At 38.2% G+C, this 26982-nt stretch overlaps 1 protein-coding gene across 4 annotated transcripts; it reads left to right on the forward strand.

The window, feature by feature from the left end:
* Positions 1–580: 580 nt before the first annotated feature.
* tlk1a (tousled-like kinase 1a) lies at positions 581–26551 on the forward strand. 4 transcript variants are annotated; one of them, XM_043229573.1, is made up of 23 exons: positions 581–695; positions 845–972; positions 9266–9387; positions 10589–10660; positions 15859–15897; positions 16737–16812; positions 16892–16935; positions 17178–17273; positions 18896–18982; positions 19335–19427; positions 19602–19712; positions 19836–19972; positions 20194–20382; positions 20662–20728; positions 21017–21114; positions 21713–21794; positions 21885–21976; positions 23170–23259; positions 23345–23514; positions 23635–23770; positions 23853–23964; positions 24103–24210; positions 25515–26551. In XM_043229573.1, the coding sequence occupies exons 3-23, from the start codon at positions 9271–9273 to the stop codon at positions 25653–25655; spliced, it is 2157 nt and encodes a 718-aa protein (XP_043085508.1). In that variant the 5' UTR covers positions 581–695; positions 845–972; positions 9266–9270; the 3' UTR covers positions 25656–26551. The 4 variants fall into 4 exon arrangements, 3 of the variants coding, with proteins under 3 accessions (XP_043085508.1, XP_043085509.1, XP_043085507.1); XM_043229572.1 differs by lacking the exon at positions 581–695 and having other exon boundaries at positions 726–972; XR_006248471.1 differs by lacking the exons at positions 581–695; positions 23853–23964 and having other exon boundaries at positions 723–972; positions 25515–25651.
* The last annotated feature ends 431 nt before the right edge of the window (positions 26552–26982 follow it).

Genomic DNA, 26982 nt, shown 5'->3' on the forward strand with positions numbered 1-26982 from the left:
GAATCAGTTTTTGTGCAGGTGAGGTGAGTGAATGTTGATGTTTAGTCTAGGACTACAGTAAGATCGTGTTCACACAATGCTTCGTATTTAAAAAATTGCTTCGAGAAACATGCAGTGCCGTTAAACGTTTTAGGCACTTGTGTTAAATGCTGTAAAATGAGGATGCTGTCAAAAATAATGCCATAAATATATTTCAGTTAACTTCTATGAATGAATTAAGGCAGTTTTACCTTTGGTCAACTTGTGTATAGTTTTTCAAGCTGCTTTGCAGGGAGGTTTCTTGAAGCGTCTTGGATACGTTGATACAGTTCTTATGGATTTAGTCTCAGTTTGTTCTGTTTCTCACTGGATTATTACAATTAATGGCAAAATTATATGTCGATTTGCTACCGACACATTACAGCAGAAGATAGAAACAACTGACTTAAACCCATTTATAGCTGTTGAAAAACTAAACTAGTGTTCTAATAATTTCGTCCGCCACTGTAGGTGTACCATATAGGCATAACCTGTTTGTGATGGAAATGATGTTTAGACTAATGGTAGACTCTCCCATCTCACTTTCATGGGACGCGTGTCAAGTATCGCGATAGATAGTGTTTTAAGAGAGCAGCTTCAAGTGTGTATTTCATCTTTATCCTCCTCAGCAGCAGCAGGAGCAGGCGCTTCCAGACGCACTGCAGAGGGCGATGAAGGTTTGTGTGTCTGTCCCAAGTGTTGACAGCCCCTCCTCTCCCGATGAAAAAAAAAAAAAAAACATCATCATTCACTTAACCTCCCACATTTTGTCTGATGTCGTTTGCGAGGACAGCTGATTGATGTTTTGCTCTATGGTTCTCTAAAGTGGCTGGATGAGTGCGCAAAGTAGCAGTGGAAGTTTGGAGGGGGCGCCATCTTAGCTCCACCAGCAGCCAGCGGCTCCCCGGCGCCGTATTCTCACGCACCGCGCGCCGCTCGCGCCAGCCAAAGAAGGTAAAGTGGGCTTCCTTTATTCCCTTAACTTTCTAGTTTTGGATGGTGAAAGGGTTTTGGTGGAAGGTTCCGCCAGTGGAGTTAAAATTAGGTTAAAATGACTCGACCGACTTCGGTTGCGAGTTACAGTACGACGTAAGCAGTCGGTCGTGTTAGCTTTTTAGCTGGACTAGCTAATCTGCTAGCCCTGTATTGGCTGATAAGCATGTTAGCATTTTAGCATGGTAGCGAGTTGGTTTTCCTCGCTAGTTAGCCGCCTAGCTCGTGCCGTCAAAACTAATGGCAAAAGTAGCATCTAACTGGCCAGCGTGCTAGCATTTTAGCCTCGCAGCTGGTTAGCATGGAAACCTCATTCCGTTGAGCTAGCGTGTAGCATTTTAGCTTTTAGGCTAATTAGCATCATAAGCTCATACTGTACTACAGTGCAACTGCTCAGTGTGAGCTCCAGCAAGTCGAAATAAGAAATGAAGAACAATCGATAATGTTTTAAACCGCGCACTGGCAGCTTGATGTCGCGTTTGAAGATTACGTTGGGAGCTGGTCATTTTTGGTTTTGGTAAGGTTTGAGGTTTTAGTGAGCAGGAGTGAGACTTGGACACTCCGGTTCATGATGGCAAACAGGGTCGCTCAAGGAGCTAAATGGATTTGTTTTGTTTTCCGTCGTGCGTTTTATTAACTTTTCTCGCGAACCCGCTTCTTAGTGTCGTTGGATTTGATTGCAGTTCGCGTTTCCATGCACGTGTGCGTGTTAAAGCACACCGAATCTAACAAACAAACACACACACACACACACACACATAGTCACACAGAGATGTTATTCTCACAGTTTGGGCTTGGTCTTGCTGTAATGGGTGTAAATTTGGCATTGTGCCCGTGTTAAGGTGTCGTCCACTTCCACACATATGGCTTTTAGGATATTATTGGAGTTGTTTGGCCAGTTGTCAACTTGTGTCAGTCCGCACAACTGACCTTTCATCCTGCCACCGAGCCTTACATCCTAATACTAATGTGTGTGTCTGTCAACATGCCTAAAAAGGAGATCATTTTGCAGTACTCATTCCGTGCTGTTGCCTGTGCATGTGTTGTTTTCATTGTAAAGAGACTAAAGATAAGTGATATTCCCCCTGGGAGACGTTTAGGTGAGAACATCTAAAGAGTTGTTTAACTGGAAGAATAGAGATTGCAAACAGACCGAGAACATGCAGAGTTGATAACTGAATTATTAGTTTACGCAACGATCTTTAGGCTGTAGGTTTATTTAGATCTTCGTTTTATTGTTATTATAATAATGCAAATGCGAATATAAGGAATTGTGCACGAACTGAACATTTTTGACACATACGCAGCGTAGTGAAAGTTATGGCGTAAAACCCCGAAGTAGGTGCTTTTGATTGACAGCGTAAGTATGTGTCAGAAACAGGTGGACACTGTGAGGAGCGGAGAGCTAAAATGACATCCCTGCATTGTAAGGGTTCACCCGGGTGCGTGTGCAGGGGCCTGAGAGCAGGAGACCCGTGCAGAATGTCAAGAAAATGATGCCTCTTCACCAGAGAGTGTGCAAAGGACAAAGAGCAAGAGGGAGAAAGGAGCATTAACTATCCCAGTCCTTTAGACGGTTTTGTGTTTGAATTACGACGTCTTTATTTTCGGTCTTGGATGTGGAAATGTAATTTATCAAGCCTGGGTGATGCTATTAAGCCGCATCTGTTTACTCGGGCCGTATCTCCCAGATGTGTTGTTTTTGAAGTATAAATGGATTATTTAGCACTCTTGAAACACATCCACCGAGTCTGAGGCTGCTCGAAATAGCCTCACCTTCCTCGTCGGCCTCCATTACGAACTCTAATGATAAAGCTCCCCTGCAGTCCTGTCTGTGTCCTGGCCTGATAACACCACTGATCTTTGCACTGCCATTTTGTGTCAGTGGGAATGTGCTGGGCATCCATGTTGGCTCTTGGTCCTCCAGAGAGAGAGGGATAAGCCTGGTTAAAAGGCTGCAGCCAGGCACTACGCTGCCAGCAAGAGTTTCATACAGCAGTGTATGCCACAGAGAGCTGCTCTCTGTTTTAAGGCCGATCACGACGTGACATTAAACGGTGTGTGTTTTACAGTAACGCACAATTCAAAGCTGAAAAGACGATCTGATAGTGGGCAAATCGCATTTGGTTATACGGTTCTCAAAGTTTAGGGTAGTACTAAACAAACACTAAAACTGCATCCATGTTACAAAATTCTTCCGTTGGGAATCAGTAAGTTATGTTGAAGAGTAGGTGTGTCTTAATTAATTACAATTCAGCCATTCTGTGTTCTTACTCAGTAGCTTCCAGTTAAGTATAGTATAGTTAAGACCACAAAACTTAAAATGTCTTTGCAATAGACACAAAATTGATCATAATCCTAATTATGTTGTCAATGTGAATATTGACGCCTGTCGTTAAAAAAATGTATTAAAAATAAAATTTGCTAGGGAATTGCTTTGTTGTTTTGTTTTTTTTTTTCATTTTTTTTTTTTTGTATATGTGTGTGTGTGTGTGTGTGTATATGTGTGTGTGTGTATATATATATTATATATTATATCAACGTCAATGATTATCAAATTTTCTCTAAAAAAGTTTCTGAATTTCTTTGCTCTGCCGAACACAAAGGAAGATATTTAGAAATAAAGTCTGTTTTTGGTCACCATTGACTTCCATAGTGCGAAAAAAATACAGTGAAGTCAGTGGTGACCCAAAACAGCCTGTTTCGACTGAGCTTGAAGGGAAAACATGTTAATGTTTCTCCTTCGAGCAAATAATTTAACGTCATAATTGTATGATTTATATTGCCTGCGAATTCTATTTAGTTTTTTCCTTTATTTATTTATTTTTTGGCGTAGCCTGTCAGAGAACTACGGCTCCGTGTAGTAAATGCTGCTTCACCTGAAAGCAGGCGATGGGGATTCTGCTAATCACAGAACAAAATGTGCACGACAATCGCATTCGATTAATCACAGAGCCTTATATTAAAAGCATAATTAGTATTTTAGTGAATTACTTTCACCAAAGATCCAGCCTCACCACAGTCACTTGCATGTTGCACATTACTACTTAATCGACCATCGATGGCTTTAATCGATTGTATCTGTTCTACACAATTAATCTTTTGCTGATTAAGTGTCGACATCCCCAATCTGATTATTAACTCATCATCACCCCTTATAGAATACCGAACCTCTCAGGAATAGTCAAAAGATCACCTGTCTGAATCTATCACATTAACTACCAACATGATCCGCTAATATTTGACTAACACAGTTACTTTTTTTTCTTCATTATGAGCAGGATATTTATTATTTAACATTACTGAGAAACCGGTTTGTTTAAACGTTAATTACATGCCTTTGCTTTGGTGTTTTATGTCTAATGCATTTCGTTAAAATGTGACTCGGCTGTCCAGATCCTTTTTAAGGCCACTGTCCGTTTAGAAGAAACGCGACGGCCTGAAACTTTGTGTCATGACGTTTTTTTCTCTATGTTAAAGTGACACTGATTAAATATCCTAGCAAGCAATACTAACACCGTCCGTGTCAGCTCTCATTTAATTTAGTGCCCGAGTGGGTGGGAGTCTCTCCAGAACAGTTATCATTTACACAGTTGCAATAAATGTTTTATTGTGGCTGTTTAAACATAAACTCTATGAACAAGCATCATAAAACACATTTGTACTGTGGGCGACATTAGTCCTTTGAGACATTACTTTTAGAGCTGTATGTAAACTTCTGAGCCTCAGGCTACACAGCCATGGACCGTTCGTGGAATATCTGATTCATATTCCACCCAAAAAGAAAAAAAGAAATAAATAAAGAGCTTTATCGAAATCACACGTTACAATCTTATTGAATGGCTTTGTGCAATTTCATGCTTTTGATCTGACAGATTATGAGCTTTGTGGCTTTAAATCTTGGAAAGATATTCTTTATATTTACTTTTGGATTTGTATATTTGCTAGATGTGACGTTTTTCTTTGGGCAGAAAGATTTCCCTTTACTCTTTACTAACGCTGGCTATGAAGTCTGCTACTTTTAACACTCAGTAAGTTAGCATTTTCAATAAGCCCGTCTCCAGCAACATTTTTTTTTTTTTTTTTTGTTGTTACATTTTTGTTTGTTTTCTGCAGCGACTCTGAGCACTTTTTATACAGTTTCTTTTTAACGGAAGCACATTTGTTTCAATCTGTAACAATGATCGGCCTGCGCTACCGGTCAGAAGTTTTTGAAAAGTAAGCTTTTTATTTATTTATTTTTTTAAATTCTCTTCTGCTCACCAAGCATATATATATATAGCATATATATATATATATATATATTATATATATATATATATATATTATAATATACACACACACAGCAAAGCATTACCATTCAGAAATATTTTTACTATTTAAAGTTGTTTTTTTTTTTGTTTTTTTATGGATAGGTTGTAAACTGTAATTAATGTGATCTGCATTAGTAGAGAAATGCTAGTTCAGGAGATTTCCAAGTGTTGAGATATTGAGGGGAAAAAAACACTTCTACACCCTACTTTTCTTGTCATTAATTGTTAGAAATGAATCAGTTTGTTTTAGTTTGTATTAATCTGACACCAGCCATTATTCTGTATCCATGTCTCCGAATGCCCCCTCGTGTAATCTGGTATGTCTTAGGGGTGTTGTGTTTTTCTCTCCTTGTTATATTTGTGTGTTCTGGCTTTGTTCCTTACAGAGAAGGAGAGAAAAGCTGTCTGTCTGCCTGTGTGTGTGTGTGTGTGTGTGTGGTCACCAGCGGAGGAGCGTGGCAGCAGATTCTCTCCCGTCTCTGTGGTTTGGTCCAGCAGAGACTCATTGAGTGTGAATATCTGTCTGCTTCTGCAGCGCCGTCGGTCACTTCCAGTCATGCTTAATTGACATTGCACTCTCTGAATTAGCTGGTCATTGTTTTTCAGAGCAATTCTGTCATATGATGCAAATTACCGGAATTGAATTCTATAAGGTCGAGTTAGTATATTGTATTGTGCTTTAGGCATCTCTGTTGGTGTGCAAGAAGGACTCTTGGGTTTAGAGTCCCAGTGGAGGAGATGAAACTAGTTTTTTCTAGTTTGTGCTTGATGTGGGAACACATGAGAATATTATTTAAGTACGGTAATGTAGTGGTAACGGTAATGACAGTAAGTATCAGGTTTGTTTTTTAAATTTGAGATTTATACATCATCTGAAAGGTTTGTTATGAAATACAGTTGTTTCAAAATCTGGAATCTTGAAAAAGATCTGAATATTGAGAGTCCTAAGCAATGCATTGCCAGTCAAAAATGAAGTTTTGATATTTTGATACATGGCAAACAATGTGTGGTTTTGATTTTTAGCAATTATTTTAGCAATTATTTATTCAAGTTTTGTTAAAACTGTCATCAATAAAGACAATAAAGTCTTAGTCTTCATTACATTTTGTCATATTTTAATAAATTTGATCTGTCCTCTGCTTTTTAGTCTGATTCAGTTTTAATCATGATGATAGTTTAGTCACGGAAAAACTGTCGACATTTTAAGCTAAAAGATCATTGATAATTACTGAAATGATAATCATAGTCTACACAACCAATATTTTTTGACTTGAATGATTACGTTTATGTAATAAAAAAAAAAAGCAGACAAGCGTCTTTACGGTTTTAATAGACATTTCGCCGCATCAGTGTTTCACATTTACTATTATAGGTGAAATACTTGTTGTTCATGAAAATTAATATAAAAATGAATAAATGCATTCAACTTTAATGCTTATCAGGAGACTTTAAGCATTATACTATTAAATAATGCTATTAAACAACACACATTGGGCCGCTTTACTTAGTGCTGTTTTTAAATGCAGTTGCCCTGTAAATCAGCCACGAATGTCAAAACTAATTATTAACACTATATATAATATGCATATATGCTTTATTTCCATCTTTCTCCATTAAGGATGTTGTCAGCATAATGAAGATGCCTTCACATCAGAAGCGCAGCTCTTATGCCTTGAAAAAATGGTATTTAATATTTGGGAAGTGTGCTTCTGTGTGTAGGTATATTTAGTAGTATTGCAGTCTCAGCAATATGTAAGTTTCACCTCATAATTAAGTGTTACAGAGTATTTTTTTTTTTTCTTTTCTGGACTACTCTTGAGTATTTCCCTGTGGTAGAGCTCCTCTGTGATTCCTGCTCTGAGCTGTGGTAAATGTGCTCGGAGTAGAGCCGTAATGGCGGCTCATTAGAGAGAGATAATGACAGCAGGGTGAGCCCCGAGGAGCCCACCCGGACGAGAACGCCCAGAGAAACCTCACAGCGACACTCGCTCCATCACACCTCAGGGGCAGATTGAGAACGCAGGGAGAATAGAGGATGGAGGACGGGGAGAAAAGCAGGAGGAAGTGGGCGATTGAAGGAAAAACAGAGGGAGAGGTGGTAAAGAGGGCTCTGCAGAGACAGCAATCATGCGAACAATGGTATTTTTGTTCAAATGTCAGTTTTAATGTGCTTGTGTTGGGTGTGCTGCAGCGTTTCACTATAGTCTTCCTCAGCGCATGTTAACATGCATGCTCTCACAGAGCAGTATGACCGATCCTGTATAAACTGACAATGAAGCTTTTTCACGAAACACTGGAAGAGTGTGTTTCTGTCTAATTTATATCTAAAACCATTCACACATGCACTACCTCTTAAAAGTTTCGACTCACCTGGTTACAATTGTTTCTCATTATCATATAAGCCAAGTTTCCATTGATTTTATTTATTTATTTTTTATTCTGTTATCAACAAAGCATGCTTGCTTTCAGACTTTTTGTAACTATAAAACGTTGTGCGTAATAGTCTCAGGCTCAGACGTCACGCCCATGGACTGTTGGCTGAATGTCTGATGCATATGAATACTTTTCTGGAAACACTTTATGTGTTAAAGTCGTCGTCTGATCGATTCAGGAACAACTGAACGCTGGTTTTTCAAAACGGTAAAATATAAAAATTTTGCAGCATAGAATGTGTGAAATACACACTGGTCTGTTATGTTGGAGACTTGTCCACTCCCCGAAATGTGATGCAGAGTGTAATGAACTGTGGCTGTTTACACTGGCAGATTAAGTCCGAATATTTTTTTTATTATTATTATTGTGTAAACAAAAAAATCTTCAAGATAATTAGATTAGATAGATACGGATTCCAGTTAATATAAACAGGTGGGCCAAAAAATTGTATATGGTCAAAAGATCGTATCCGTGCATTAAGACTTGCACTGTAACCGCAGCCTGTGATTGGTTGGTTGATTGACATGTCAGTCAAAAGGTCTCATGGGTGGGCCTTGGCCAAAGAATGCTACCATGCATTCCAGACTTTAAGCCGTCAATCTGAAGGTCTGACATTGCGAGACTAGCATGCTCCTATCAAGGATCTTTAGCATACAGTCGAGACAGCTGTAGTTGGACATGACTGAGAAAATCTGCCCAAATTGATCTGGCTCTTGCTGCTTGAAGTTAATAGGATCATAAAAGTATTGATACAATAAAATGTTTTGTTAGGCCCTTTCATTTCGATTTAAGTGTGAATGCATTTAGCACACGCTTCAACATCAGAGAAACCATGCGATACGTTTCATTTTGTCAAGTGACTCTACGTTTATTTGCGTTACTACTTTTTCACAACAACTTTATATTATTATAACATGTATGTATTTAATAATACATAATTGGATATCTTCAGAATTTGTACTTTTTATATAGTCCCACTATATAAACTGCTTCAATCTATGTATGAATATATTTCTGAACTCATTTCTTTTGCTTTTGTGTGTGTGCCAAACATAAAAGATCTGAGGTGTGTCAGTGTGTTAAATGCTTGGAACGAGGAACATCTAGGAATGAACACTGGAAAAGTGAAGAAAAATTGTCATTGTCAGTGCAGCCTTTTCTTTTTGTGACTTTAACTTCTGCTGTTCATATCTCATATGTAGTGATATTTTTTGGAGTGCCTATTTTTAAAGTATACCAACCAGGAAAATTGCAGTTCTTTTATTTCAGTGAAGGTTAACAGTGGATGTTGATTGTAAGGCGCTGATGTTTCACCTGTTTGTGGTCTCATTTTGAGTACTATGTAAGCTCTGAGGATTTGTTTATTTGTGTTTGTGAGCACATGACCCAGGAGACTGTTAGATATATAACGCTGTGAATTTTGTCTACCTATATGAAGTGAGTACAGTTTTCCAAGGCTGTAAGACGTGTCTAGAGTGACTTATATGTGTATGTGTGTTATTACTCAGGTGCTATGGAGGAGCTGCACAGTTTGGACCCGCGCCGGCAGGAGTTGCTGGAGGCCAGATTTCTGGGCGGAGTCAGTGGCAACACAGCAGGCAGCACTGGCAGCGCTAGTGGAGGAACCAAAGTTAGTGGCTCAGTTTATCACCCAACTGTTATTGTAAACACACAAGCTTGCAAGCAGCAGTAGTAGTGGCTGTGTCTGAAACAGAAGGTAGCGTTTTTGTATGTAAGGCTTTCTCGACGCCTTTGTGCCTCGCTTATGATGTAGGATTATTTGAACCGACCACACATTTATTGACTATAATGGTTATTACTGGGTAGGAATAGTCATAATAGTTAGGTGAAGTATACATTCATCTAGGCTGCTTTCATATATATATGTATATGTATATGTATATTACTAAATAAAAACAATTCTTGTATAATTTTGTTTTGCAATAAAACATAATAAATTATATTAGATGGGTAGACAAAAAACACAATTTTACTAACTTATTTTAAGTTAAATTGTGCTTTGTTGGTGTAATGTCTGCAAGAATTTTAAATGGTTGTTTTTTATTTATTTTGTAATAAGACAAAACAGTAAAAAAGCCAATTTTGAAAAAACTAAACAATTTAAAAAAAAAAAAAAAAAAAAAAGTCTGATTTGGCCAAGTGTTTCGTTTTGTTTGGGTTTTGTTATTCCTAAAAATAATTATTGTTTGTTAATGTTGTTATTTTTGTTGTTGTTGTTATTATTATTATTATTATTATTATTATTTTATTATTATTATTACCACTACTACTACATTTGGTCATGTTTTCTTTTTTCTTTTTTTTCTTTTTTCTTTATAAATAACTTTAAAACGTTGAATCTGGCAGAAAACAGGGAGCCCTTAAAGCAACCCAGTGCCGTGCTTCACTCTGAAACACACCGACAGTACATTTATCCCGTTAAATTGGATATTTATTTTATTTTGCATCCCTAACAGGATGTTACACAAACATGGGCTCCTTGCCTCTGGATGCTGCTTGATTTGATGTTGTTTCAGACACAGCCAGTTTCATGGCAGAGGCTCAAAGCCTTCCTACTTTCATGATGAGCTTTTGAAGAAATGTGTGTTTTCTGAAAGGGAAGACGTGACCGTGAGGTTCGGGGTGCAGTGGACTTCACAACGAAACAACATGCAATTCTCTATTGCTGTGTCATGTTGTCTTGCTTATACAACTGTCCTCTCCTTGAAGTTGTCAAATAATTAATTCATAACACCTGCTGCATGAATACCTCATATTCATCTGCCTGGCTCATCTGCATCGACTCATGTAAATGTGTTTCTCCTGTGCAGACCTTGACAAACAACGAATGTTCCAATCACAGTTTTGGTAGCTTGGGCTCCTCCAGCGATAAAGAGTCGGAGGTAAGTTTAGATCTGTGTGATCCTACAAACACCTTTAAACCCCATACCTGTAACCTATTGTGATGGATCTCCAAACAGAATATTCAGTGGGAAATAATCACATCGTTATTTATAACGTTTTTTAATTGTAGTTAGCGGCTGAGTGATATTATCGCCCTAAATACTCAATTGATATTTGATAACCTGAATATTAACAGCAGTTTTATTTATTGGCCAATAAACGTGTTCGCTCGATTGAAAAGCTTCATATCATTCTCAATCCATGAGCTTTTTTCGTTCATCTTCAAAACACAAATTAAGGTTTTATTGAGACAGATTTCTTTACCTCCATTTAAAGCTCCTTTTTTAGGCATTTATTTACAAATAAAGCTCGATAAAGATACAGAACACATCAAATATAGTAAATGGAGGTTTAAACAATGCTACCACCAAGTCTCTGTTTGATACATGTTGTTTTCTTTTGTAATGTCTTTATGAACATTTTAAATGGGACTGAGAAACAATAAATTCCCTTGATATGTTTCTATGAGGTTATTGCACTATAAAATCATTCTGTAAGTTGCTTTTATATGAAGGAAAATGAACAATGCACTCAAAGTGCTTGCTATTTTATTCTGTATACGAAATGCATATTTATCATCCATGACTACTTTAATACAAATGTACTTTAAAAAAAGTTTTAGATGAGAATGCAACATCATGGTTGTCTGAACCAATGAGCATGAAGCCGTGTTGCCAGTCATTTCCTATCATGCCTTTGATTGGTGCAATAGCTGTTGTAAACAAAGCTGATGTTAGCTCAACTGCTCAATACGACACAGCCTCACCTTTGCGGGAGATTTTTCTTTTTCAAATGTCAGCAAGGCAGACGTATCTTGGACACTTTGCTAACTGGTGATCACCCGTGATTGGTTCAGCTCAGATTTTGCTCACTTCAAACAACGCCCTCTGATTCTACATTACTACCTCTTTAGCCCCGCCCACCGATTTGCACATGTAACCAACCAATAGAGATAGCTCTAAAGACAAGACGCTGTTCAGTGTCAAGTTGTGAAAAAAAAAACAAGGCACAATTCGACATTTTCTGAAAGACTGAAACTTAAAGACAATACTGTCGCACAGCAATGTCACAACAAGTGTGAATAACTGCTTTCATTACATGGTCACTATTGCTTTCTCTCTTCTTACAGTTCGTTTGATGGGCGTTTTTGACCTAATAATGCATTGAAATGATTCTCTAATAAAAACGGAGTTGCCTTTTTATGTACACTTAAAATTTTTAAATGCAAGGACAAACCAAGCTGATGGTGATGGCTATAATAAAACCTGAAAACATGCAATATAGCAAATATTTAGAAACGCTCCTCTAATCTAATGAGCATTGATTTAGTTAAAAAATCTTCATTTGTGTTTCAAAGATCAATCAATCACTTTTATTTATATAGCGCATATAAATAAACAATATAACAATACAGATTGTGGAATGATTTGCTTCTGTTATATAATAATTTGCTTTTGTGAAGCTGCTTTGGAACAATAACCATTGTAAAAAGCGCTATACAAATAAACTTGAATTGAATTGAATTGTATCAAAGCACTGAACAGTATAAAGTAGAAGAATACAATGATAGGGATGTATAATGATGAGATTGAACAATTTATTAAATTCCGAGATGGTCTTTATCAAATCGATGATAATCAATAGAAAGTGCTAAACAAAGCAAGCCAGAAGCGACAGCGGTAAGGAAGCAAAACCCCATCCATACAGAATGGGGAATAAAAAATCTTGGGGGAAACCAGGCTCAATTGGGACCAGTACTCCTCTGGCCGGATGCCCAGCACTTAATTTCCAGTTCAGTTTTAAAAGCAGCTGTGTCAGATAGTGTAAATGACTTAGTGTGTGTTCTGGTCTCAGATGAATATTATCTCTGGGTGCTGATCCACCGTCTAATCTGGATACAAGCCGAGAAACAGAATGAGAAAGAAACAGATGCATAGCATAGATGTTTTTATTCTTTTATTCCCAGTTCCGGCTGATCTAATTAATACAGCCTAACAATCCTTAAATGGATTTGAATAATAGAAGCGTATTAGTGTGTTGTGTAGGCTAGGTTAAAAAGATGTGTCTTTAATCTAGATTTAAACTGGCAGAGTGTGTCTGCCTCCCGAACAGAGTTAGGGAGATTGTTCCAGAGTTTAGGTGCTAGATAGGAAAAGGATCTGCCTCCCGCAGTCGATTTTGATATTCTAGGTATTATCAAATGGCCAGAGTTTTGAGAACGCAGCGGACGGGCAGGACTATAATGTGATAAGAGCTCGCTCAAGTATTGAGGAGCTAAACCATTCAGGGCTTTATGAGTATTTAACAAGATTTTAAAATCTATACGATGTTTGATAGGGAGCAATGAGTTCATGTTTAACGGGCTTTGCTTTTCATCTATTTTCAAGGTCTGAGTTAAACTGTTGCTGCTTTCAGCATGACTAAGGTCACATAATGATATTTACACTCTCCAAAAATTTCAGCTCCGATTATCTACTGTCATATAGTTTGTATGCTGTTGTTTCAGCCACGACATTGTGGAAATAGAAACGGTTTCTACTATTTCGTGTGTCGACATCACAATTAGTTTAGTCAAAAACTCCGATTAGCGTGGAAAAGATACCTTTTTGTTGCGTCACGCACCATTAACCTGCTTTCTGCCTGCTTTATTGAAATGCGCATATGATATGCAACAGGAACGCATCGCTAGTGCAGATTTTAGCACATCTAGACACAGCAATCGTTTTGCAGTAAAGAAAGGAGATTTCAACAAAAGCCAGCTCTTTCATGACTCAGAACATGATTAAAATGATAAAATTCGTATCTCGTAGCTATATGAGATGTATGTTTCACAGATTGCATTGTCAGGTGACCGATGTGCATGTAAACAGGGAACACTATCTATTTTATTAAGCTAATATTTATAAGTTATCAACTTATTGTTCTGCTCAACGTAGCAGCTAGGCCTAGATAATGTGAATCAACCTTCAGGATATTAATTTAAAATTTCCATGCAGGCGTTTGTGCTGTAGGTGTCCCCTCACCACATGAGAAGCACGTCTGAATCGAGTTCTGTGTGTTTTTGTCTGTAAGTTTTATCCATAAGGACTGTGAAAGACAAGGAAATGAAAAGATCAGTAAAACAGTTAATTGTACACTGAAGCACTCGCTCCAAACTGAGATCTGTAATGGATTCTCCGTTTCTAACCGCGCACGGTTGAGTCCTGATGAAAGCTGTTGTTAATAACTCAGTTCATAGTTCAGCAGATGGCGCAGAGACGTTTGGCTGTTTTCTTTGAATCAAAGCGTTACAGAGAAATTGATGCTGGTGTGTGAGTGTGACTCAGGCCGATGGGAAATGTTGCCTGTAATGAAGCTCTAGTTCTGTGTGTGCTGAGGGCTGTGCTTCTGCCTCATAGAGGATGCTGTGTCACTGTGTGTGTGTGTGTGTGTGTGTTTAGGTTTTGTAGCAGACTCAAGCTGGGTTGGCATCTGTCATAACCCCCGATAGTTAAACCATCAGCAGGCAAAGTACTACACGTACACACACACACACACACACACACACACACACACACACACACACACACACACACACACACATATGAAGCAACATAGTAAGGAGAATTGTCCTCCCCTCCCCCCGCACAACACACCTGCTGTGACATAAATCAGAGCAAGAGAGGAGGAGGAAGCCAATGGAGCGAGTTATGAAGGGAGCGAGAAAGTGAACTGGGAGGTTGAGAACAAACTCCTCTCATGTGGCTGTGAGCTGCTTATTATGCCAGATGTCAGACACCTAGATAGTGTAGACACACACACACACACACACCTGTCACACACGTCCATCAGATTTCCCGTAAAACCTCCATTACAGCCCCACCTCAGACTACATGCATTAGATTACCCATAATCCCCTGAACGCTAATCACAGCCTCCCGACACCTGCAGCCTGAAGCACATGACTCATTTAATGCAGGATGATTTGCATATTCGTGATGGATTTGAGTATATGTGTGTATCGAGGATTTCCATTTTCATGAAGATTATGTAATCTGTATATTTCAGAAGGCTCCTCTGTAGCTTCTGTCAGATGAAGAAGCACAGATTGTTCTCTGTTTGATGCACTGAGCTCTACGTGCCTTTGTACGACGTCAGCATCTCATACTGGAGCTGTAGTAATTGTAGATTTTCTCTGATGGCGAGCTTGTTTTTTTTTTTTTTTTTGTGTGTGTGTGTTGCCTGTTCTGAGCTTGTGGCCGTTGTGACCCAAAAGTGCCAGTTTGGAGCGTGCAGAACATCAATATCAGGCTGTGCCGGCTCGTTAGGGCCACCGTGACATTCTGTCATTGTCACTGAGGGCTAATTATAAACACCAGCTTCAGTCCTGTAGTCTGCAGCTCCTGACCCACTCGCATCTAAAAACACTTCCCTCTTCCTCTTCTCCTCTACCTTGTGCTTTGCCTTATCCTTTTCCTGTCTCCTATGTTCCTTCTCCTTTCCTATTTTGTTTTCCCTTTTCCGTCATTTTTTTTTCCCATTCCCCTATTTTTTATCTATTTTCTTTTTCCTTTCTGTTTTTAGCCTTTTTGCTTCATTTGTTTTATCCTGTCCTCACTTATTTTGTTTAATTCTCATTTCTTTTCCCCTTCTCTTCTCTTTCCTTCATTTTTTCTTTTTACCTTCATTTTCTCCCTTTCCTTATCCTTTTCCTGTATTTTCTGTATCCTTTCTGTATTCAAGTATTTTCCCCTTTTCACCCTTCCTTCCAATTTCCAATTTCCTGTTCCCTTTTTCTTTTTTTTTCTACTCCTGTCCTTTGTCTCATTTTTTTCTTTTGTTTCCTTTTGCCTTTCTTTTAGTTTGTTTCCTTATTTCCTCCTTTGTTTTCTCGTTTCCTTTTCCTCATCCTTCCTTTTTCCTTAAATTATCTTTTCGTTTTTCTTTTATCCTTTCCTCATCTGTTTTTCTTTTTATTTATTTGACTCATTTCCTTTCCCTTTTCCCCTTTTCCTTGAATTTGTCTTTGTTTTCCTTACCCTTTCTTCCTTTGTTTACCTTATTTATTTTCCTTTTCCTCTTTCATGCTCTCATTTCATTAGTTTTCTCTGTCCCTTTTCCTCTTCTCTCATTCTCTCTTCCTCTTTCTCTGTTGCAGGGATCAGATGGAAAAAGAGGAAGTTCTCCTGCGTATTCAGTAAGTCTCTCTGTCCCAGTCATGTGAGAATTGAAAAGAGACACAAATGATGCTTTTTGAGGCTCTTGGTTCAGTCACACCGACAGTCCTCTCTTGGCAGAGACGTGATGTGTTTTCCAGAAATGCAGGCCTAGCCCAAAAAGACCTTTGTCTTTTTTTTTTCTTTTTTTTTTTTTAAACTACAACCTCAATTTAAGCTTTGATTATGAGAAATGAATATGAAGGAGCAATGTATAGTATAAAGGGTGGAGTTCATCCACATCCGTTTTGCAAACACTCTGTTCTGCTTCACAGCTATAAAAAGATTAGCGTTTTAATCAATATATAGATGAGGCAGCATTTCTTTTTCTGCGCGTAGGATGCCGTTTATCTCTTAATAGCGTTGGTGTGTGGTGGAGTTTGGTGGCAGACGTGAAGGTTTCCGTCCATGCCAGTGAGCGAGGACTCCTCTCTGATCAGAATGCAAAGATGCCCTTGGCAGCACACCCCTCTTTGTCTGTGCTGAAAAGAGCAGGATATTTCTGCATCCTTTCCCCAGCGAGAGAGAAAATAGACTGTGATTATTGGTCCAGGCCCCAGATTATGCACACTCACATTAGGGATATTCTTAGAGTCATTTAGACTCAAGAGTCATTAAATACAGTTTGAAGACGCACAATATGTTGCGTTCTACTCTCAGCTGATATTCAGAGATTGTAGGATTTACTCTCAGGAGACTATGAATTTAAATGTGGTGCTCGGTGCTGGCTGAGGTCAGCGTTATTGTGCATCGGGTGCAAAATAAGACCTGAATAAATTCGTAACAAATGGCGTATGAATGTAATGTCTCTCATTTATAGACTCCTGAAAAGAAGCACTCTGAATCATCACGGGGCAGGAAGAGGAAAGCTGACAACCAATCAGAGAGCAGTCAGGGTAATCTCTCTCTCTCTGTCTCTCTCTCTCTGTCTCTTAATGTGCTAAATCATAATATTTTTTTCATTTTCTCTCATAGGGAAATCTGTCATTCGGGGACCCAAAATTAGTGATTATTTTGATGTGAGTACCTGTCAATAATTTTTGGGGAAGCTAATGAAAGCATATGAAAGCATCATTGGTTCAACAAAAGCGTAACTGATGCGTAGTAATGATGTGTAGTTTTGAAAACATGAAACCATATTTGCAGCATATCTCACATAACATATAATAACCAATGGCTGACCGTTATGTGATGTTCAGTGGACTGGTGTCTAGATAAGCTTTTAATACCATACGTTTTGTTTCTTTCCCTCTGTCTGTAGTTTCAGGGTGGTAATGGGTCCAGTCCAGTAAGAGGTCTACCACCAGTCATCCGTTCTCCCCAGAACTCACATTCCCACTCTGCACCAGGATCCAGTGTATGTCACACACTCTTTCACATCCTGTTTACACCTGCTGTTAAGAGCTGATGGACAGAACACCAGTTTATACCCGATATATATATAGGGATGTAACAATTCACTCAACTCACAATTAAAAAACATTCCAAAATGAGACTGAAGACAATATACAATTAATTGGGAGGTGTCCTTGTGTTGTATTAAAATAAAAAAAAAATCTAAATTGAAATTTTAAAACAAACACAAATGAAAGAAAGAAAGCTCTTCATATAAACAAACTAGGCTTTGCCTGTGCTCTTTCCATTTAAAATGAGGAAACCGCTGCATTTTAATCATCCAAACAATGATGGAGCATACTTACAGCATGAGCAGTTTTTCATCTAAAGTGGACTTTATAATTGAAACATTTTGAATCAAAAACAGATTTTAGTTTTGTGAAACTATACATAAAACATATTTGAACAAAACAACAACCGAGCCGAAGGTAAGAACGAGTGAAGGTAGCACTTATAGACAGCAATGATACAATGTTTCCTGGCTTCCCATCTTAAACAAAGCAGAGCTGTGCTTATGAGCTCTCATTTGCATCATTCAGAGGCACGATGAATAGAAAATGCCATGTAAACTTTTCTAAAGACAGTCAGTTGACCTTAGAGTTTCATATGAACTCCTATCCCCAAGTGTATCGCGATTTGCTTAGCATGGTCACATATTTGAATTGATTTTTCCCCCTGTTAATCATTACACATACCCTTCTGGTATACCTTGTGATCGGATTTCAAAAGGAGGGACTCTGATTTCATCACTCCACACATCACTGTTATTCTGTTTTGAGCGGATTCTTTAGGATTTTAGTGCAGTATCTGCATTAACTGGATGTGTGTTGCTTTACGCTTCACTAATTAGGGGCATAATGGTACACGTATTTGCACGGGAAATGTTTGATTCAATTCCGTGTGTGTGGAGCTTCTGTCTGCGCGAATCTTAGGATGACATTGTGAACTCATCTGAAAAATAAAGGGGAAAATTAAAGGATGCTAGTCACTGCTAAACTTCTCAGACGTCACTGAATAAGCACCTATGCGCACAACCTAAAAGATAGAACACAATAGAATAGGAGCATAATGAAATGTATATTTGGCTAAAATATTTAGCATCCAAAAGCGAACAGCGCTGTAAACTGCAGAAGAGTGTGACAGGCTTTATTTACAGAAAACCATACTTCGTAAACTACTGTTTAATAAAAGGAAAAAATATCTTTTTTAGTTTTGTTCTTTTACCCACTGTAATGAATATAAGCTGAACCCTGACTTCAAAAGAATGTTGCACGTTGAACATTTTTTGTGTACCATTACACCATTAGTAAAACCACATGTGCAAAAAAAAACAAAAAACAAAAAAACCTGACCACATTTACACCTGTATTCAACTTGCGATCAGGACATCGGAGACCATGCTAATGCCCTGACTTATTGAAGTCTAATAAGTGTGCATCATGACTAAACACTGCTCTAACACTCACTCCATAAACAGCTGCCATCCTCACCCAGTAACACACACGTCACATCACTGCCTCTCTTTATTACACAGTTAATGTGACATTACTGCACAGACTAATGTTGTAAAATGTTGTGTTTCAGACCCGGCAGAGCAGCTCGTCTCCCACTAGTCTGTGTTTTGTGGACTCTATGATTTCTTCTAGACAGATGGCGGTCAAGAGTGTTCAGGTGGGTCTCTACACTTTCTCTCAAATAATCTCTCAAGAACCTCACTGGCAATTTGTTTTAGTAAAAATTACTTGATTGATCGTAATTTTATAATAAAAAAAAACAACCCCATGAGATAAAAAGGCAATGCAATGTACAAATTAAAGGCATTTGGTAATTAGCACAAATAAATGATTAAGGCATGTAAAAGGTTTTCATGTGCATTTGTAATTTAACTTTCCTAATAATTGGTCATTTAACCAGTAACTGGTTTTGATCACACATAAATCCCAGTAACATAAAATTACTGTATTTGAAGGATAGCTATCATAAGTCAGTTGAATTGTGTTTGTGTGTTTTGTTGATCCTGTAGACTGACCTGACTGTGATAAAACTGGCCACTATAGAGAGCAATAAGAACCTGGACCTGGAGAAGAAAGAGGGAAGGATAGACGATCTTCTGCGGGTGAGAGAAGATTTATTCAGTTAACAAGAACCATTCCAAAACAGATTTGCTGTAAATGGTTTTGATGTGAAATCACTCGACTTGCAAATTTTGTAGCATCAGTGTACCCCTAACATAAAAAAAAAACCCGTTTAACAGCGAAAATGTTTTTGTTATTCTTCCTCTTCTGTGCAGGCAAACTGTGATCTTAGGAGACAAATTGATGAGCAGCAAAAGCTTCTAGAAAAGTACAAAGAACGTTTAAACAAGTGCATCACCATGAGCAAAAAACTTCTCATTGAGAAGGTGAAGCATCCTGGCTATATTTCACAAAGCTTTTGCATCATCTGTAGATGTCCCATTAAAGTTTAATAGTTTCGACAGTAGAATGAAGACTTTTCTAAAGCGTGTGTGTGTGTGTTTGTCCAGAGCACACAGGAGAAGCAGGCGTGTCGGGAGAAGAGCATGCAGGATCGCCTGCGTTTGGGTCATTTCACCACTGTGAGACACGGAGCCTCGTTTACAGAGCAGTGGACCGACGGCTACGCCTTCCAGAACCTCGTCAAGTAAGGCGCTCGATGAGGACGCAGCACAAGCTCCATATTTGCACATGCAGTTCCTCTCTAGCCTTACAAGCACTGCTATTTGTGAACACTTCACTGAACACTTTTAACATCTCAACAATTGTCTGGTTTCATCTACAGTAGCTCTCTTGTAGATCCACATGAGTGCATTACAGGTTACGTATTTGCCTTTATGAACCGCCTTTCATTCTGTTTTTATGCAGACAGCAGGAATGGATCATTCAACAACGTGAAGAAATCGAGAGACAGAGGAAACTGTTAGCTAAGAGAAAACCCCCATCAGCCAGCAGCTCTCAGTCGCCCAGCACCAACTCTGAGCCTAAACAACGCAAGACCAAGGCTGTGAACGGCTCCGAGAACGACCCTTTCCTCAAACCCAGCCTTCCTCAGCTGTGAGTGACGCATAAAAAAAAGTCGGCATCACTAACATTCACAAATGACTGATTTAATTTGCCAGAAAATCTTATATTGGACATGATTTATTAGGAAGCCAAATTCCCACTATATGGAAGAATATAACTTTTTATCTGCTATAACACAAGTCTCTAAGGAAACGGTGTGTAGAAATTGCATCAGCTGCTTTAGAATTGTGATCGTTTCTCACTCTTTGACAGTCTAGCACACTTGATGTGTGGAGGTTTTTCGATCTTACTCGTCTGATGTTTCTGCAGGCTAACTTTAGCTGAGTACCACGAGCAGGAGGAGATCTTCAAACTGAGACTCGGCCATCTGAAAAAGGTCAGCGCTACAAGCTCACGCGTTTCAAGACATGTAAAAACAATCGAAAACAATCTTTATTGTCTTTGTTTCTGCAGGAACGCCCCAAAGATACTCCTGTAACATTATGAATGTCTTTACTGCTGCTTTTCGTTATATTTAACTAGTCTTTGCTCAATGTTTCGTAAAAGAAAAGCCTCCTAATGCATGGTTGCGAATCACGTAACTTCCCTATGGCAGAAGCATACACCACAAAGATTTGATAAATGTATGTTTGTGTTTTTGTTCCTCATATCTGTGTGTTTGTAGGAGGAGGCAGAGATTCAGGCAGAGCTGGAGAGGTTGGAGAGGGTGCGAAATCTTCACATCCGAGAGTTGAAAAGAATAAACAATGAAGACAGTTCACAGTATGTACCCACACAGCGATGACATCAGCCTCAGATCCATTTCTTTTTCATGCTGTTTTGTGCCATTTGTACTGGACACGTACTCGCATTAAGGACATTTTTATGAGTTTACTGGCCGTTAAGGGTCCGCGTTCAACACATTTGTGACCCTGGAGCACAAAGGCAGTCAAAAGTAGCACAGGTATATTTGTAGCAATAGCCAACAATACATTGTATAGGTCAAAACGATAGATTTTTCTTGTATGCCAGTAAATCATTAGTACTTTCCATGTTCCGTGAATATTTTCTTCTACTGTAAATATATTAAAACTTCATTTTTGATTAATAATATTACTTTGGACAATATTAAACTAGATTTTTGGATCAGTATTTTGACTATATAGGCTATAAATCTAGTCTATATCTTTTAAAAATGGACCCTTTTGACTGGTTCAGCGTCACATTTATATATAGTCTATATGTTTGTTGTCTAAAAAAAATCAATTTTTGTTTGTTTTACCAAAACATGATTTAGTTTTACATGATTATTTTCCACCCACCCTCCCTTTTTTCTCCTATGCCTCTTTTTGTTTTTTTGTATCGTTTTCCTCTTTCTCAGATTCAAGGACCATCCCACCCTGAATGAGCGCTACCTGCTGTTACATCTGCTGGGCAGGGGGGGCTTCAGCGAGGTCTACAAGGTACCGTTTCCCCTCATTTGTAACAGAGCCTGATATATGCTGACCTTTGAGGAAGAAACGCATCATTTGATTCATCATTCTGCTCTTCAGGCGTTTGACTTAATTGAGCAACGCTACGCTGCTGTGAAGATTCATCAGCTCAACAAAAACTGGAGAGAGGAGAAGAAAGAAAACTACCACAAGTATGTTCCTCCTTTTTGATGCTATTTAAGGAAATGTTCTTGTTAAATACATCTGTAGGAACCTGAATCGCTGAATCCAGTCATAAAGATGAAATTTACTGTGTGATGTGGAGTTGGTTAGAACACTTCAATCTGAACATGATATGGACTAGTGTCTGTGAATATTAAACTGCAAAAAAAACTACTTAAATACTAATTATGCACGTCTTTGTGCGAAGGAAAAGCACAAACGGAAACTTCAGCAGCAACCTGTCAAAATAAAAGTTTGATTTAACCTGAAGAAACTATGACAGAAAAATATTACTTAGCCTAATATAATGACAAGAACTACTAATGAAATCATTTAAAATGAAATGCTGTTTAAGACGTATTTAACAGACAAATTTAAATAAAAAAAAAAAATTGTGTATGTACAATTATTTTTATTATTAAATCAAATATTTTGATTATTCAAATTGAACTAAACTAAATGGAATCCACAAAATTATTGGAGAAAACGGAATTTGAGAATGTCATGATTTTAATTAATTGGACATGCTTTTGTCTAATAAAACCATTAAAACGTAAATTAAATTAAAATGGAAAAAAAACAGGATCTAGAAAAATAAGATGTAATTAAAAAAATAGATTTTAGATTGCATAAATTGGAAAAAGTGGAAATTATCCACTCTAACTCTATAGATGGGGTCATTGTGCATAAAGCGACAGAAAGTGAAAAAAGACATATAATTGATTGCAGTATGTTGTTGTGAACCTTGAAGACGATCATTTAGCCCCCCCAAAAAACATTAGAATATTTTGTAAAGAAATATTTAAGTAGACCAAACTAGCCAGAAAACATTTGCTGAGAAATGCCATTAACATTGCAGTTAATTTAACGCAAGGTACATAGCCTCGTTTAGATTCAACTATTCCAATTACCCTGACTGCAGCTTTCCACAGATGCTGCTGACAGAGCTGTATTAACCCTGAAAATGTCTTCAAGATTAAATCAATTTTTTTTTTTTTTTTTTTTTGCTGCTTATATATTGTGGTATGGGGACATTGTTATGTAAGGCTGTATTTCCCTGCCAATTGGTATTCTGTACAGAGCTGGAAATGTCTGGAAATCTAGTCCGTCTGTCTCTCATGACGCCGGCCGCCCGGGTCTCACCTCTGTTGCCCATGGTAACCTGTGCCTCTCTTCTCCGCAGACATGCCTGTCGGGAATACAGAATACATAAACAGTTAGATCATCCCAGAATAGTTAAACTGTACGATTACTTTTCACTGGACACAGACACGTGAGTCCCCCAGCCCTGCAGATTTCTCCTCTCAGCCGTCACCAGCGAGGCGGACAACAGTGACGTGGCTTTCTGTTTCCTGCAGGTTTTGTACGGTTTTGGAATACTGTGAAGGAAATGATCTGGATTTCTACTTGAAGCAGCACAAGCTGATGTCTGAGAAAGAAGCTCGCTCTATCGTCATGCAGATTGTTAATGCTTTACGATACCTGAACGAGATCAAGCCACCTATAATACACTATGACCTCAAACCCGGTGAACACATTCTCTGCATTTCACTTTTCATACTTTCATACAACAACAAAAAGTGCAAATAGCGTTGTTCTCATTTTTTTGTTCATTTATTTATTTGTTTGTGTGTGTGATTGTGTACAGGGAATATTTTACTGGTAGACGGGACTGCATGCGGAGAGATAAAGATCACAGATTTTGGACTGTCTAAAATCATGGACGATGACAACTACGGAGTAGATGGAATGGACCTGACCTCACAAGGAGCAGGCACTTACTGGTAACACGCTCACATACTCTGACGGCTAGGCGTTTGCCGCCTTAAAGCATGTAACTCAGTCGTGTCTTGTTTCTGCTGTAAGGTACTTACCCCCTGAGTGTTTTGTGGTGGGTAAAGAGCCTCCAAAGATCTCCAATAAGGTGGATGTCTGGTCTGTCGGTGTCATATTTTTCCAGTGCCTCTATGGAAGAAAGGTGAGGAGCAGTTATCTGAATGAACGGGGGATGTTAGCTGCAGCATTAGTAGGTTAAAGCGCAACATTGGAAGTAGCTGTCAGTTACATTGTAGTTACGTTTAACCATTCAAATGAGTTTTTCGTTTTGTTTTTCTAGCCATTTGGCCATAACCAGTCCCAGCAGGACATCCTACAGGAGAACACCATCTTGAAAGCCACAGAGGTTCAGTTCCCTTCCAAACCAGTTGCCAGCAATGAGGCCAAGGTCATTTTAGATTTTTATTTATTTATTTTTAAACATTTTCAGTGCACAATGTTGGAATTGGGATTATGGAATTGAATTATTAAAAATGGAATTTTAAAAAAGATTACGGGTGGCTGACATGACACTCTTGCAGTTTTGAATACTACTAATTTGAATAATTTTTTACAAATATTTTAAAAGAAAACTTACACCAACTCAATTTTGTAGAGACTACGTGTAATATTTGTGTTTTGATGGTTTATTGCATCTGCACAAATATTTAAAATCAACTGCAAAAAAAAAAAAAAAAAAAAGTGACCCTGGAGCACAAAACCAGTCATAAAGTAGCTCCGGTCAAAATTGTCACATGGGTCAAACCTATAGGTTTTTCTTTGACAAAAATCATTTGCATATTAAAGATCACATTTCATAGAGATTTAGCAAATTTCCTATCAAAAATTAAGTTTTAATATATTTTTAATTAGTAGTATGCATTGCTAAGAACGTCATTTGGACAACTTTAAAGACAAATGTGTAACTTGTTGTTTATCCACATACAATAACAGTAGGTTGGTAAATCCTGCCAGTCCAGGCATATTATATATATATATATGATGGTAAAACTAAGACATCTTTTAGTTTCATCAATTCATTTTCAACTGTTCTTTAGTTTTGTTAACAAACTGACAAAAAATGTTTGTTTTAACTTTTTTTTTTTCCCTAAAAAGGCCAATAAATGATAGCTATGACTATATCAACTATATAAAAACCTACTTTCATCAAAAAAAAAAAGACACCATATTATTGCAGCCTGCTCTACATGCCTCTACTATGCAAGCGTTCATGAGTGAGGTTGCCAGATATCAAGAATTCACATCCCACATCACTGTTTTCAAAGATACATTTCCGGCCCCGTGTTTAGCGTTCTGTGGCAACCGTGCACACATTGTTCTATTGTTGAATTACTATCGGCAATTCCATTGCTACAATATTCATGCATTTATTTTTATTCATATTAACTTATTTAATAAACCCTAATATAAACCATGTGCGCATGAGCCCACGTTCTGTTGATTTGTGCTAAACCTGAAATGGCCAAAGTACGTTCCGATTTATAATTTTGAGCAAAAGTGAACTTGCCTATTGAGAATACATAAACACCTGTTATGTGACACGGCTTATTAAAAATGACACGCGGTCGCCATGGTAACGCATAAATTTACACACCCATGCAGAATATAAGCGCTCGGCCAATCGAGCTACAGTTTTAGCAATTGTTTAGCACGTTGCTCAGAATAGTTTTGGCGTGTTATTGTTTCCCGCAGGCGTTCATCCGCCGGTGTCTAGCCTACAGGAAGGAGGACCGCTTTGATGTGCACCAGCTGGGCAGCGACTCCTACCTGCTGCCTCACATCAGACGGGCCAGCTCTTCTGGAGCACTGGCACCAAACTCCACCTCCTATTGACAGCTTGCACTGAACACCGACTGAACCTCTCCTTCCCTAGAGGATAAGAAGCCGGCCTCCTCGGCTCCAGGAACGTTTGCGTTGAAATTACTGTGCTTTTTTTGCGGCAATGAGATTTGGGTTTACTGAGAACGAGAATGAAGACAAATAAAGCATGAATATTTAGAATGTCGCGATCGAGTCATCGAAGAAAAATAATGCCTTCTGAAGACTCCGGCTACTGTTAATGCGACTGTTGTCGTTTGGTTTTTTCACACGGTTGCCTCCGCGTTCGAAGAGGAGAGAGACCTGGTAAACCACTATCAGTTCCCCGCGCTCTCGGCTGGGTTTCCGTAAATTAAGGATTTCTTTTGAAGAGCCTCCGTTCAGAGTTACTGTAACCGGCCCGCAAAGGTTTCATTCTTCACTCTGTAGTAATGTTATGTGGTACAGACAAACAGTGTTAGCTTTCCTTGCTTTGTTCAACTAGCTACAAGAATGTAATTCTAGTATACAGAGCGGCTACTGGCACACTAGGCCCAGGCAGCATACTAATGTTAAATGCACAAAATAACCAAATGTAGACGAATGGCAATGTACAGAATCCTATGCAGGGCAAAATAAAATATCCCCTCCGGAGAATTCGTGTATATTTGTTGTACAGGACCTTGATTTCAGATATTAACTTTGAGCAGATTAATTCTGTACAGAGGTTTAACATTTTGCCCTTTTTTCTTTTCTTGTAAATTTGGTTTCCTGGTGTGCTTTTTTTTTCTGGTTTTTTTTTTTTTTTTTTTTTTTTTGATTTTTGCTGCTTTGATGTTGCTCTTTTTCAAACCGCTGTATAATGTACTTTGGGTATAAATTGTACAGTCCTGTTAAAAGAAATAATTGCAAATAAAATGCCAGGAAGCTCCGTTTAGTGTTGAATTCTGTCAGGCGGTCTGCAGCGACACCCACTGGCCGAACGAAGGAACATGTTTAAAGTTAAGTAAATACTCACGGTACACAGTTTAACACATTTCTCTGAAATGCATATATTCATAAATTGCCTCGGGGTTAGATTGAGCGAAATATAAAGCTATCATACTGATATAAATGTGTTTTTGTCAATATTTCTCAAACATGTTGGTGACATAACATAAGGCACGTGTGTGTGTGTGTGTGTGTGTGTGTATTATAGTACTACAATCTGCAATTCATAAGTATTGTCAGTAACAGCCAATTTGATAAAATTTTCTCTGCATAATTATTTGTAAAATGTGTATATATATATATATAGTCAGAGAGAGAGAGAGAGAGATCTATATAGATATAGAATTATATAGGGCTATATATAATTATATAT

The sequence above is a fragment of the Puntigrus tetrazona genome, unplaced genomic scaffold (assembly GCF_018831695.1).
Source record: "Puntigrus tetrazona isolate hp1 unplaced genomic scaffold, ASM1883169v1 S000000008, whole genome shotgun sequence".
In the NCBI taxonomy this organism is placed as follows: domain Eukaryota; kingdom Metazoa; phylum Chordata; class Actinopteri; order Cypriniformes; family Cyprinidae; genus Puntigrus; species Puntigrus tetrazona.